This window comes from Drosophila rhopaloa, unplaced genomic scaffold (genome assembly GCF_018152115.1).
Source record: "Drosophila rhopaloa isolate 14029-0021.01 unplaced genomic scaffold, ASM1815211v1 contig_178, whole genome shotgun sequence".
Lineage (NCBI taxonomy): Eukaryota > Metazoa > Arthropoda > Insecta > Diptera > Drosophilidae > Drosophila > Drosophila rhopaloa.
The window spans coordinates 9,049,228-9,062,584 of record NW_025335059.1 but is presented as its reverse complement, the minus strand read 5'-3'; the positions used below and the strand labels follow the sequence as shown (position 1 = coordinate 9,062,584).

Here is a 13,357-nt window from a genome sequence, read left to right as displayed (position 1 = left end):
GAATAAAAGGTGATGTTAAATTTTCGGACCATTTGCAGAGCGTAAATTGAATTCTCCAATTTTCTCTTGCAATTATCTAAAAGACCTCGGAGTCCCCGCCAACTCAATTGAACTCGGCTCGATTCGACGACTAATTCTAATTGGCGTGGGAAACGCATCGAGTGCTCCAAAAGCTCTAAAAGGTTCGCTGGCTAGACAGTTGCCTAATTTTGTGTAAATTATCGCACGAATTATGAGTCTCGTACGTGAAATTTTCCGAAAATAGCCAAGACAGCAAAATACATCGAAAAATTAAGTACGATAAATATCAAACAACACGGCCAGCATCCAACAATTGCATCGCATTTTGGATTGTGTGTTTTTTCCGATCCGATCCGACACCGTCATCAATATTCAAGTTTAGATCCCCCAATTAGGCCAGAGGCAAGACGCCGGATCGAGTCCGCCGAGCCTAATCGCAAAGCCAATAAATATGATCAACTGCGAAAATCCTCAACTCCGGGCCGAGCACAGCCAGCCGAGATGTCTTTGCACCTAATTGAGCGTGGAGCGGCTGAGTCAGCCGGCCAGTAGCCACCAGTAACTGGCAAAGTGACTTGAAAATTATTAATTGATTATCTATAAACGTTTTAATTGAAAACTGCAAAGAAACCTAATTGATCCAACGCAATTTGAATGCTCTATGGGTGGGAAAATGTTGATTAAATAATATTTGCATTTCGTACAAGCAAGCGATACATTTTTTTTAATACCATTTTTTTTAATTTGTATGTATATTTTCCTAACTCTTTTTTTTCTTGTTTGTGTAACGACGGTATTTAAAATATTATGGTTTTATTGTTATGAGCTTTAAAATTGTATCCGTTTTATTTTCTCTTAGGTATTTAGGTGTTTAAAATATTTGTGTTTAATTTGAGTGGGTCTAGACATTTAAAAGCACGAAACTATTTGCCTCTATGTATTAATATTGTATTAATATAACCATTTATCTAAATGAATATCCTTAAACTATAATAGCCTATAGGTCTTTCTTTTCATCAAACTAATTAAAGTCAGTTGAAGAGTTTTATCCAATTATAAAGTTAAGGCAATTGGCTTTTTACTGTCTTTGGCTTTTTCTCCGCTAAGCGATGAACATTACCAATTCGCAATGCCCACAGAATCGGTTAGGGAATTCAATAGACAGCCACTTGGCTCCTGTCTTTTCAATACTAAATTGGCCGCTGGTCAGCGTTTAGTCAGTCAGGCGTAATTATTGTTATTACCAAATTAAGTAGCCAATTTTTCTTCGTTTTTTCCGTCTCTTTATCAGACTAAAGCCACTGTACTGACGACTGTAATCCGCCAACTACTTGGAGTGGTTGTTTTTTCTTTTTGATTTTTTGTGTGCGTGGGGCGCATAAGAAGTGGGCGGGGGGATTTACTCACGCTCTTAGTGCATTTTTTTACGATTTTGGGTTTTCAATTTTGAGCACAAAGTCGTTGTGACCAAAAACCATACGCAGGCATCGTTTTCAAGGAAAATCTCTTCATTTTTAATGTGCTTGCCTCGCATATGTTGCACACACTTTTAGCAAATACAAAAAAGATCAATAAAATAACGAGAGGAAGGCAAGTTGGCCAGCGCTAAATCGACTGAGATTAAATCGAGCGCACATAATCATATTTAGCTTTTTGGCCACGTCGTTCGTGGATGTCAACTGCAGGCCACGGCTGGCTATTGTCGTGGATCGTGCTTCTATATCCACGGACTGCAGTGCTGGCCAAAAACAATGGCCACAGGCGCCACCATCTATGAATTAATCACGTTCATAATTTTGCTATCGTGTTGCGCTCGCTTGTTGTTCATAATTTCTTGTGTTTCTTATTTTGGCCAGGCTTTGTGCTTAATTTGCCTAAAAAAGGATAATAGAGAGAGTCGTCTTTGAAGCCATATTGTTGCATAATTAGGCACACGATAAACACGGGGTGTTTGCATTGGCATTTCTTGGCGCGAAAAGGCTTGTGTGTGGTCATGTTGTAACAAACCATTGTGTTGCAGATTTGCCTCCGCATCTGCATTGTTCGATATGGAAATGAGTTGTTCAGTGGGCTTGGACCAAGATTTATGATTGGGACTTGCATGATTTGGTGGCTTGTAGGTGGCTAACTTTCTGCATAATTTTGATTGCCGGAATCCTTGCTGGAGAAACTCCAAGTGTGGGAAGAACCTTAACATTTTTTCCCGAAATAAAATAAACTGTAATTCTTTGAGTTGGTCTTAAAGACTTCTAAATATTTTACACTGATAAATAGGACATTTGTTTATTATTTGTATTAATTTAAGTTATGTTTAAATTTAATCCTATATGCCGACTAATTTTTGTTTGTTCACAATGGTTAATATTTAGTTTATCAGGTTTGTTTTTATTTTGCCTAAGCTTATCGAATTCTGTCCTCCATAAATTGGAGTTTAGTGCTCCTTTAAAATGTGTGTTCATCAAGACCTCCCATTGGAATTCCAGTCACAGGCAGGACACGTGCCAAACACATATACTTCAATATCTAAATCTTTATAATAATATATACTACGCACTTGTCTACAACATGTCAGACAGCGACTGCTGAAGGCCCATTTGGTGAAATCTTCATTAAATCAACTTCCAGGCGATTGCACAGAGGAGCAAAGTTCATCGCCGTCTTCGTGTGACTTTACGACCCGAAAAAAGTGTGCTTTTGTTTTCGTATTTTCAGTTTTCATTAAAATTTACGGGTTATCGCATAAGTACTTGGGCTGTGAGGTAGGCGGGGCTTTTGCCCAATTTTTACCAATTAACGGCGGCCCAATCTCACGTACATCGGCCATGCGTTTGTCGCGTTTAACGTCCAAAATGGGTGGTTGGCATGTAAAATGGGCAACTTGGGCGGCAGTTTCAATTTCGCGTCGGATTTTTTTATGGGCCCACGGCCTGTGCAGTGTATTTGCCATATCGCGCCCGGCGCATATCAGTCGTTAAAAATGCCTCACATAATTTCGCTTATGTGCGTGCGACATTTAGCACCGACATTGGCTGCAGGATCCGGAGCAGGGGAAGCAGGAATTTGCAGCAGGATCCCGGGGCAGGGACTCGTTTCGGAGGTGGACTTAAGAGGCGTTGGACCCGGCCCAATAACAATTATTTTTAAACTGTTTGCTGAACAAACGGGCGAAAGGGCATCGCCGGAACAGTGGCCATAAATTGCCATAAATAAAACATTTTAAATTCCAGAAAGCGGAAAAAAATTATACAAATAGTCATTAACAAATTTTAATCTTAAAATTTTATGTTAAAAAATATATTTTAGTCTACAAATTTGATGTTACAAAATAAAAATAATTTTTATTATAGGTCGCAAATATTTCGAATAAAATGTTTAAAAAAATAAAAAAAAATGTTCCCTTACAAAAGTGAAAAAAATTGAGATCTATGTATATATAAATTTTTATTTTCAATGGATTTACGGGCATGGTAATGAGCAATCTACCTATATATTTAGGACTTTATTTTATTTTGTACTTCCGAAGCTTGTGTATTTATTAAGATGGCTTGCTGCCTTTTGCATTTTTGCCTTTTACCAACCAACGTTCCAGCCGTGAACCGTCCTGAAATGTTAAATGCTTCACACTCAATAATTTAAAACTGCTGTTTTTGGTAATGCGCTCAAAAATAAAAATTAAAAACCTTTTTCGCTTGGCATCCAGTGCGTATGCGTAATGCCAGAAGGTGTTTGTGTGTATGGTATGCCAAGCATTTGCGCGGCGTTTCTGTGAGAGCCATAACCTTGCCAGTTAGCAGGCACCTGGTAATTGCTATAGGCGTTGGCGTTCAACTTGCAGTCGATTTCGAACTTGAGGTGAATGCACAGAAAATATTTTGTTAAATATTTGGAATATAATTATGCATATGTACATTAATCCACTAGTTCTTGTATTAATAAAAATTCGAACCCAAAATTTTCATAAAAACAAATTATCATAAAACTAAACGTACCCCTATAAACCCAGTTGTAATCATATTATTAACTAATAAGTATTAAGAGTAAAGAATTCGTTTTTAGAATTAATGTTGTTTTGACCACTTTTTCCAAATAATATTAAGTTTAACACTTTTTTTTGCAGCGTATAAAAGTGGATGTGGACGGTATCGTTGGCGTTGGCGTGGCGCACGTTTTGATTTGCAGTCAATGAATGTGCTCGTAAAGTCGTGTAACACTTTTGCTGCTGTTGTCGTTTACCCACTGCAGTTTTGGTCTTTTTGTGCATTTGCATTTTGGCCTTTTGCCGGGGGCGTTGGACCACCCACTCGATTCCGGCCAGTGACTCAGGTTTTCATTCATAAAAAGCGAAAAGCAAATCGGGCAGCGGAACGCAGGTGTCAGTCCACCGCGCATTTGGCATTCAAAGTGCAGCGTCTCGTTTGGCAAAAGTTCAGGCGAAAGACGTGCCACCAAATCAATCGACGACCGCCAGGGACATTTATTCAATAGGGCGTTTCGAAATCTTTGTGTTAATTGCACAGACTTCCTCCTCCGGTTTTCCCCATTTCTCTTCGTTGGTCTGTTAACATTTGTCAATTGGGTTACTGGCTGCATGCTTTTATTGCTTGTTAATTGCCCAGCAGAAACACAAACAATAACACGCCCATGCCATGCACCTGCCAAACCTCTGTCCATCCGCCCCGACTGGCCCAAATGTAATCAGGCTGGGAGCCATTGGTGGTCAACTCGGTGCTCTATGCTCGATTCTCGATTTTCCTTGTTGTTTCATCTTATCCGAAAATGACCGCTGGCTGCGTGACACGATGTAGGCGAAATCCCTGGCTTATACACTTGCGATAAGGCAGGAATTATAATTGTCTTTGTATTTTAAATTACAAAAATTACAATTCTTTAAATAAAAATATTCTTTTTTTATATATTTTTAACGGTTTAAATAAAACTGCATATTTCGTATACATATTTTTCAAAATTGTAAACATTTTAGTTTAGGCAATGAAATCCTTAAGTAAAATTTATGTTGAAAAATTCCTTTTATAATATTTGTATAATTTCCAAAGAAAAATATTAAAAATATTTATTTTATATTTTGTAGCTTGGGATTTTTCTCTAACTGTACGGTAATCACGCAGCCACCTCGAATGTAAATGTTTGTAGCCGGCCAGTGTTATTACCTGTCCGCCTGAATATTAGGCATGGGCGCTGGTCGAGGGGGCGTGGCTGTGAGGTGGCTAAGCCGTGGGCGTGGCAAATTTCGTTGTAAGTACAACACATTGCACATTTGTTTGGGAGGCAGTGTTGGGGGAAATGGTGACAAATAACTTGGATGGTCCGGGAATCGAGAGCCATGTGGCCACGTTGTGTCTGTGCATCCGTGTCTGCATTCTGCATTCTGAACCCGAGCCAAGCCACATGTGTGGGTGGGTGCATTATGAGATTTATGCGCAGTGACAGGAAGGCTGTTGATTAATTGAACTTTAATGAAAAGATTTATGTGGTTTCATTATTAAAAGCCAACAGGGAGCAGCGGCAGACAGGTTATGGCCACTGGGGCTAATTGCTCGGTATTGGTTTTAATTGCACTCATGTCCTGACAGAAAAGGCTTTTCGAAGCTTAGATAGTCAGAGAAGTACCCAACGGGCCTTAAAACTGATTGATTATTTTTACTCAATTTTCCAAACTCTCTATCTTCGCACAAAAACATCTTTCATTTATCATCGAAACTGGCAAGTTCCATTAAGTATTCCCAAAGCGTTGGGCAAATTAATTCTTATTTCAGTTATATTTCATTGGGAGTCAAATCTATAACTCATTATTTGAGCTTTTGCTCCATATTAAACAAAGACTTTAGACCCTAGGCAGCACCCAACTAATTGATATTCTGCAGTGATTATCGTTTTGAAATTTATGCGACAATATGTAAAATATTTCTTTTAGCTGCTTGTGCGCTTCATTGTTTCTTCAACAAATTGCAATTGCAGCGGATTGTGCATATTAATTTTACCCGTCGCTGACGTAGGCACATTGTTGTTGCTGCTGGTTTGTGGCACGAGCTGCATTTGGTGTTGTTGCAGCTACTTAGGCGCCGCATCAGACAACTGGAACAATGCACTTTCAAATGATAATTGTTACAACTTTTATTGCTGATACTGCAAAACAACTGTTGCCACTGCTGCTGTTGCTGGTTGCAAGTTGCTTTGCGGCGGCAACATTGCCGACTGCCTGGTTTGCCATTGGTATTATTATGATTATTGCATTGTTATTGGCCTTTTATTGCTTCTGCACTCGATTTTCTTGTCTTGGCAGCCCAGCAAAGCGGAAGACACTGGGGTATGCAAAAGTAGAGCTGCCATTAGTGTCACTCCGCCCCAACTGTTTACAAGTGCACACTGAACAAAATGCACCTATCAATTTAACAAGAAACTTTAGCGTTAGCTACTTACTAAAATTTGAACATTTTGTAAAGGGTATATACCTTTTGGATTATTTTTCTACCTTCTGTAATATTTAAAAAAAAATATTTACAGAGTTCAGATTAATATTGGAAAAAATAAGTTTAAATGTTTATATATTAGATTTAAAGATCTTCATAATATTGCGCATCCAGCAAATTATTATAATTTTGTTCATTTGTTTATTAAACGTTTTATTACTTTATTAATGTACTTAAATTTGTATTAAAAACCATAAACTCTTACACTTTACATGTTAAAGTTAAAGATTTTTAAGATATTTAAATCTTGTATTTTTAAATAAATTTAAACCATTTTGCCAGTAACTTTAATTTTCCCTGTGCAAGTCCTACTGAAATTTTCATGATAGAGTTTTTGTTGCCCGTCTGATTTTCCTTTTTTTTGCGGGCGCTTTTCTTTTAGTAGGAGTTTGGGGCAGCAGTGAAGCACCGTTCGCTGTTCTTTGGATGTTGTCGACCGACATTGTTGCGATATTGTCAGCGCATGTGGGAACACAAACAACGGCGTTTTGTTTGCAAAAGCGTGCCGGGCCAAACATAACCGATGGATGACAAGAAGGGGACGGTTGAGGGAGTGAAGTATGGTAAAAAGGTGGAAAAGGGGGCGGGGTCATGGCCCTATCCCGCCCTGTCGCTTAGGCAAAACAAAACGTGGCACTTGGACACGATTTTTGCTGTATACGCTGGCCGTGTGATTTGGTTTTGTTTTGCCAAACTTTTTGTTTTTTGTCTGTCCACTTTTATTGTTTTGCGGTCTGCATATTATATTTGGTCATTCCATGTTTAACCAATATCATTGATTTTTTTCGGTATTCGATTTTATTTATTGCTGCTGTTTTGACCATTTTTGGCCTGTTGGTTATTATAAATGAAATGTTCGGAGATTATGTGAGTTCAAACTCAAAAGCAAAAGCCATTTACTTGAAGGCTCGCCTTTATTGAAACTTTTTTAATATATAATTTGACCAAACTTTAAACGTCCCAAATAAATTATTGACTTTTTATGATGGGATAGATTTTGGGGAATAAATCACACAAGCCAGATGTTTAATATAAAGTTTTCTGACTTTGATGAGCTCTAAGATGATCTCACTGGTTACCCACATTAAACTTGATTGGTCTTCGGCTATTTTAACATTCCTCGCCAACCATCTTGATAGCAGATCTCATTATTTCCATGCAATTTTATTGCCATCTATCTGGAGGCGATAATCAGCTTTGGTAGCTTGTTTAGCATACGCAATTATATATAAAATTAAATCTGAATATGTAAATACTTGTATATGTTTGATATTTTAGCTGTATAATTTCGCATTCATGGCTGCCAAGCTCTGGCTCTGCCTAATTGACACTTAACATGGCTTGGAGTATTTTGAAGTTAATTGTGTGTCGGCGTCAACGATGCTTCCACCACTCTCCTCCGTCCAACACTCAAACATTTGTTGGTTTACCGAATTTTGTGTGCTTGTTTGTATTTAAATTGCCTTGTCGCTTGTTTAGTTATTTCTGCCGGTTTTGTATTTTACCGATATACCTGCAACTACACAATAATAGTTTGCCAGTCTTGCGCAGGCACTATAAAATACAAATAAATTAAAGCAATTCATTGTCTACTTTATTAAATTTTATCCCTTATTAATGACATATACAAAATGTTTGAATATTAATTAAAAAGTAGTACCTTGTAAAATATTTAAAAGCCCTAATTAAAATCTTCAGACTAGAATTTTGGTTAAGTCCAACATTTTACGAACTTTTTTTTTTAAATTGTCAGTCGCCAAAAAAAGTTTGACGTGAATTTTGAGATGTCATCCTGCCAAAGAATTGTTTATCATTATTTGTTAAAGCATTCTGCCAACCATATTTTTCGATATATTCCAAAGGGGGTGGGCACTTTTATTTATTTTTTTTTATATTTATTTGCTTTTATATCTTTGATTTGCGACCAATTTTCGATTCAAATTGAGAATATCTCTTCAGAAAATGACCAATATGAAGTATGCAAAATATTTGACAACTTTGTTCAGCTTGTGTTTGCAGGCTTTGGTGACCAATAATTGATTCGAGTGCATATAACTTGACAATTTTTTCCATATGAATAGTAGGTTTTTGAGACTGAAAAAAAGCAGCAGGTTGTACAGTCGAATTGGATTTTATGTTTTAGTTGGAAATATCAAACCTCAATTTAGTTTATGCTGGCCAGAAAACTGTATAAAAAAATATAAATTTGTATTGGCTCTTATAATTACAACAACAATTAGTTAAAAGAACAATTAAGTGAGCCCAGGTCAGGTAATTTATTAATTCAGATTCATTTAAACAATTGAATTGTATGGCCCAAAAACTTCTTTCTTTTGAGTACTTTTGTTCCGAAAAGTTCCGTCGTCGCCGACGAATGACAAATGGAAATTTTCACTTAAATGGTAGAAAACTACGCTTTGCGTTGCCATTGCGATTTAGGAAACAATTTGCCTCATTGCATGTTTAGAGATGCATAAATAATTAAAATGTTTCGCATTAGTTTTTCATGCCACTCGCATGTAGTCAGCTCGAATTTCAATAAGCACTCTAATTGTTTTTAAGTGTTTTTCCAGCAGCGACAACAGCAGCCGTGTGCAGCGCAAATGAGCCGTAATTGCATAATTCTAATTTAGCGTCGAGTTCTAAGCACCAAAAACATGTTGACTACAATTTATGCACGTACCAGTGTGAGTGAGTGAGTGTGGGTGGAGCTGCATCAGTTTAAGGGTGGTGTCGTGTGTGTAGTCACTCATTTTACTTAATAACTCACTGCAGGTAGTTGCTCCACATGAGTTGAAGTTGGGCCAGGAAAGTCTGTGGTGCTTGGTGGTGGGAGCAGTGGGTGTTTGGGCCAACTACCAAATGTGAACGGGAAGTGGGTGAAAAAAGGTGTCGGGGGTCGTCGGAAAAGTTTTGCGTGCTCACATACAGCCCAGGTGGCAGCAAGTGGCGCGAAACGTTTCGCTACGAAAGTTGATACTCAAATATCAGAGAGAACAAAGCACATTAAAAATGTTACATAAGTTTTCAATTTTATGCCTTAAACATTTTTTAAAATATTAAAATATTAATTTAGGGACCAAGCCAATACTTAAAAATATATAAAAAGTCTACTTTCAATCAGAGCCGCTGAGCATAAGCCTAAAACGTTAAGCTAAATCAAAGTTAATTTAAGACTAATGGTCTTCATCAAATTTACTTTATGACTGTTTTAACAAAATAATTGCAAAAACAAAATCTTTGAGCGTCAAATATTTGAATTAAGCTTTTAGAGAAATTGATTTTTTTGGCTTTAAAAAGCAAAGATGCTGTCTTAAAGATTTATAAAATTTTTGTAAAGTGTGAGTTTCTTAATAAAACAACAAAAATGTCTAAATTAAATATTAAATTTATTTGAAAAATAAATTGTTTCGGTAGATAATAACACTTAAATTTCAATTAAAATGTATGTTTTTGATCGTGTGCAGTCAATGACGAATGTTTTGTGAAATGACTTTGTTAAAATTATCGGATTTAAATTTGCAACTTAAGGTGACAATTGCAACTTGATTTCTGTGTCACCTGCGCCGCAGAATGCATGACATTCAAGTGGACATAAATGCATACTCGCCCCCACATACAAAGGTGTGCTGTGTTGCGGGTGAGTGTGCTTTTAAATCCTTATTGCGACACCTGCACAAAGCAAATACCAATTAAAGGCTTTTCATATGCAGTTCCAAGGCAACTTTTGGATGGGTTGCGTGGACGGTGGGGCTGGGGACTGGGGGTGTTAAGAAATTTGTGTGTGGGCAAGAAGACCGCACTTGCATGCCATTAAGTTGCCACTACCCCTCCCCACTTTTGTACTTCTTTCACACGTAAAAAAAAAATTTTTCACGTGTGTCTTAAATATTCTTTTTAAACATGGTAACAAGTCTCATCCACAGCGAAACCAAAATCTGGTATGTCATTGTAAGCAATACAGATTTCATAAGCTTTTAAAAATGCAAAATTGAAAAGTCCTTGTATAGAATATAACTAAAAAATACTTCGTGAAAAATACCTAAATTAAAAACGAAACTTTTTAAAAAATATACATTTTTAAATCTGAGATGAAAATAATCTCATGATAATATCACTACTGTTATATAAATACATACATATATATATACATTTTCTCTCTATGCACCCACATCTACTGGAAATCGGAAAACCAACAAATTTACCAACGAGTAGCTGACCGTGTCGTGCGCGGTCAAGAGCAATTTATTTGGCCCAGTCAGTCCGCCACGAGGGCTCCGAGCTCGGAGATCGGCTTACTGAACGTCTCCTGCGAGCAGATATGGCTCCACCTATAAATGCGGATGGCTATGGTCGGCCCGAGCGTAGCTACAGGGACCTGTTGTGGCAGTTCGGAGCCCACTTAAAGGATTACTGTTCCAATTGCACATTGGCCGGATTCGCTTACATAGCAAATTCCAGGTGGGTTTTCAAATCACCGCCTCTTTGGGAAGCCGAAATCTGAATATATACCTATCGCGTCTGCATAGGCTGCATCCCACGGAGCGTGTTTTTTGGCTCATTTGTGTGTTAGTTTCGTCCTTGGGCTGCTACTGTCTGATCGTGGAGTATCAGCGGAGTTTTCCCACACGAGCCGTCAGCATTGTGTACGAGAGTTTGCCTCCGTTTTCAAACTGGAAGTTCCCCTCTGTCAGCGTATGTGAGTACCTCCACAAGTATCAACTTATTCCGAAATACGTGGATTACATAGGAAGGTTGTGATTAGTAGGTGGCTTAAGGTCTAGTTATGAGACAGTATTGCTTTTTATAGCTTGGGAGTCGACAGGGATGGAGGTTACCCATACGAATTGGAGGTTGGTTTCGCGGCTATTCTATATCCCCCAACATACAACGAGGGCACATTGAAGCAGCTCTGCCCCACCGTCAGCCAATGCCCTAACTGTGCTACATGTCCAAGCGGAAATTTTCGTCAAATCAAAAACTGGGTGAGTCGCTGTTTATATATATATACACCTAATAGTGTAATGTTTTTTTTGAGAAGTAAATATTTATTAAGTCCCTGAGGTTGATTTAGTTTAATTGCAAATAAAAGAAAGGAGAGAAATATTTGAGAAATTTGCTTAAAAATTTTGTTTAGAAAATAAAGCAAAAACACGACTTTAATTTAGAGCTTTTTTTCTCTGTGCATATGTATGTATGACATTTTAAGAAATGTTTCTAAAAACTTCGTAAATAATTATTTATTCCCGTTTTAAAAAAGTTCTTAGCCTTTTGAGGGCAATTAACAGTCCCCGGTATTAATAAAATTGTTTAGGTTTGTCCAGGTTATATTGTATAGTTTCCATTATTTTCACTAGTATGGAGCCAACTGCTCGGACGTGATGGCCGAGTGCAAGCTCTCCGGACAGCCGTTCGACTGTTGTCAGTACTTTCAACCCCTGATCACTCCGTTCGGTCCCTGCTTCATGCTCAATTCGCTGCAGAACAATGAGCCTGGCTCGGAGCACTGGCTAAACACAGACTTGGATCCTTCATATCAGAAGGCCAAGTTGGAGTTGGGTATGAAGACGTCGGTACACGTCTCTGTGCTAAATGAGGAGGATATTGCGCACACGGCCATCGTGCCACCTGGGGTCCCTATTTCGTTGCCGGGGCAAGGAAAGTATTTCCAAATTCAAGTGGTGAGAATGGTAAACGATCCGGATGTGAATGAGGTCGACCCGAAAATCCGTAGCTGTCTGTTTCCGAATGAGTCACCGCCGGCGAGCCAATATAAGGCTTATAGCTTCACCACTTGCATCGCCGATTGCGCCAGGAAAATGCAAATAGAAACGTGTGGATGCGCGTCGATATTCGTGAGTCCAACGGAAGATCCGCGATACCCGGATTGCGATCTGGATGGTTTCTTATGTCTGGAGTCACATGGTCTGATAAAGCCAGACTCCAAGCTACTAAAGAATAACAACAAGGGCCACAAGGATAGCTGCGGATGTCTGCCGTCCTGCAACGATGGCGATATCCAAATTATTTATGAGGCCTTTTCCACGTAAGTTTCTTAGGCGAACGTATCATATCTTGAAGGCTTTGCTCATACTTTTCGAAAACTACCCTTCCATAATTATTCAAATTTTGTATGTTTTGTTTTTGTTGAAAAGCTATAAATAAAAGTTGCAATATTGTTTTTTTTTAATTATTAGACATTTATATTGTTCACAATTTTTCAAGCTCAGAAAATAATTTTTTATAGTTTTTATAGTTTTATAGTTAACTTTTCAAGCTTTATTGTCTACTTTTGACAGATATAACCAAAGCACAACGCTTCGCACTGTGACAATATCAATTCCCGCTCTGCCGACAGATCAGTTTCGGCGGCAAGCGATTCGAACGCGTCTGGACGTGGTGGTCTCCATGGGCGGAATGCTGGGACTTTTCCTGGGGGCCAGCATCCTCAGCGCCATCGAGTTTATCTACTATTTCACGGTGCGACCCTTCACAAATATGCTGCGGGCACGTTCAGCTCGGGTCTAATTGATTCAATGCCTGCTGCAGATCGAAGGACGCTGCAAGAATTTTTCCTGTTATTTACATAATACTAGCAGTTCAAAAGTAATCTCCCATTTTTAAATATTGTAATCGCACTCTTTAACAGTATCTTATTATAAAATTTTAATGTATACGTGTAACATTTTATTACATTTTTTTTTTTGGAAACGTTAAATAAAATTCTTATAGCCTCCTTTTATGAAAATTAAAGTTTTAAAGGAAACTTAAGAAAACGTTATATATTTATTATTCATTTTAATTGTGTTCTAAATAAATTAAAGACATCCCATTTAATAACATAAAAA

General features: G+C 37.9%; 1 protein-coding gene across 1 annotated transcript; it reads left to right on the top strand.

Moving 5' to 3' along the window:
- The first annotated feature begins 10,830 nt into the window (after nucleotides 1-10,830).
- Nucleotides 10,831-13,037, top strand: LOC108036956 (sodium channel protein Nach). The gene is made up of 5 exons (XM_017113368.1): nucleotides 10,831-10,970; nucleotides 11,039-11,263; nucleotides 11,320-11,494; nucleotides 11,867-12,555; nucleotides 12,809-13,037. Exons 1-5 carry the CDS (start codon nucleotides 10,831-10,833, stop codon nucleotides 13,035-13,037), a joined length of 1,458 nt encoding a protein of 485 aa, XP_016968857.1.
- The last annotated feature ends 320 nt before the right edge of the window (nucleotides 13,038-13,357 follow it).

Bases quoted from the DNA above. Each gene is read 5' to 3' on its own strand.
- LOC108036956 (XM_017113368.1), top strand. From the start codon at position 10,831: ATGGCTCCACCTATAAATGCGGATGGCTATGGTCGGCCCGAGCGTAGC. The intron at 11,495-11,866 runs GTGAGTCGCTGT...TATTTTCACTAG, and splicing joins TTCGTCAAATCAAAAACTGG to TATGGAGCCAACTGCTCGGA. The intron at 12,556-12,808 runs GTAAGTTTCTTA...TACTTTTGACAG, and splicing joins ATTTATGAGGCCTTTTCCAC to ATATAACCAAAGCACAACGC.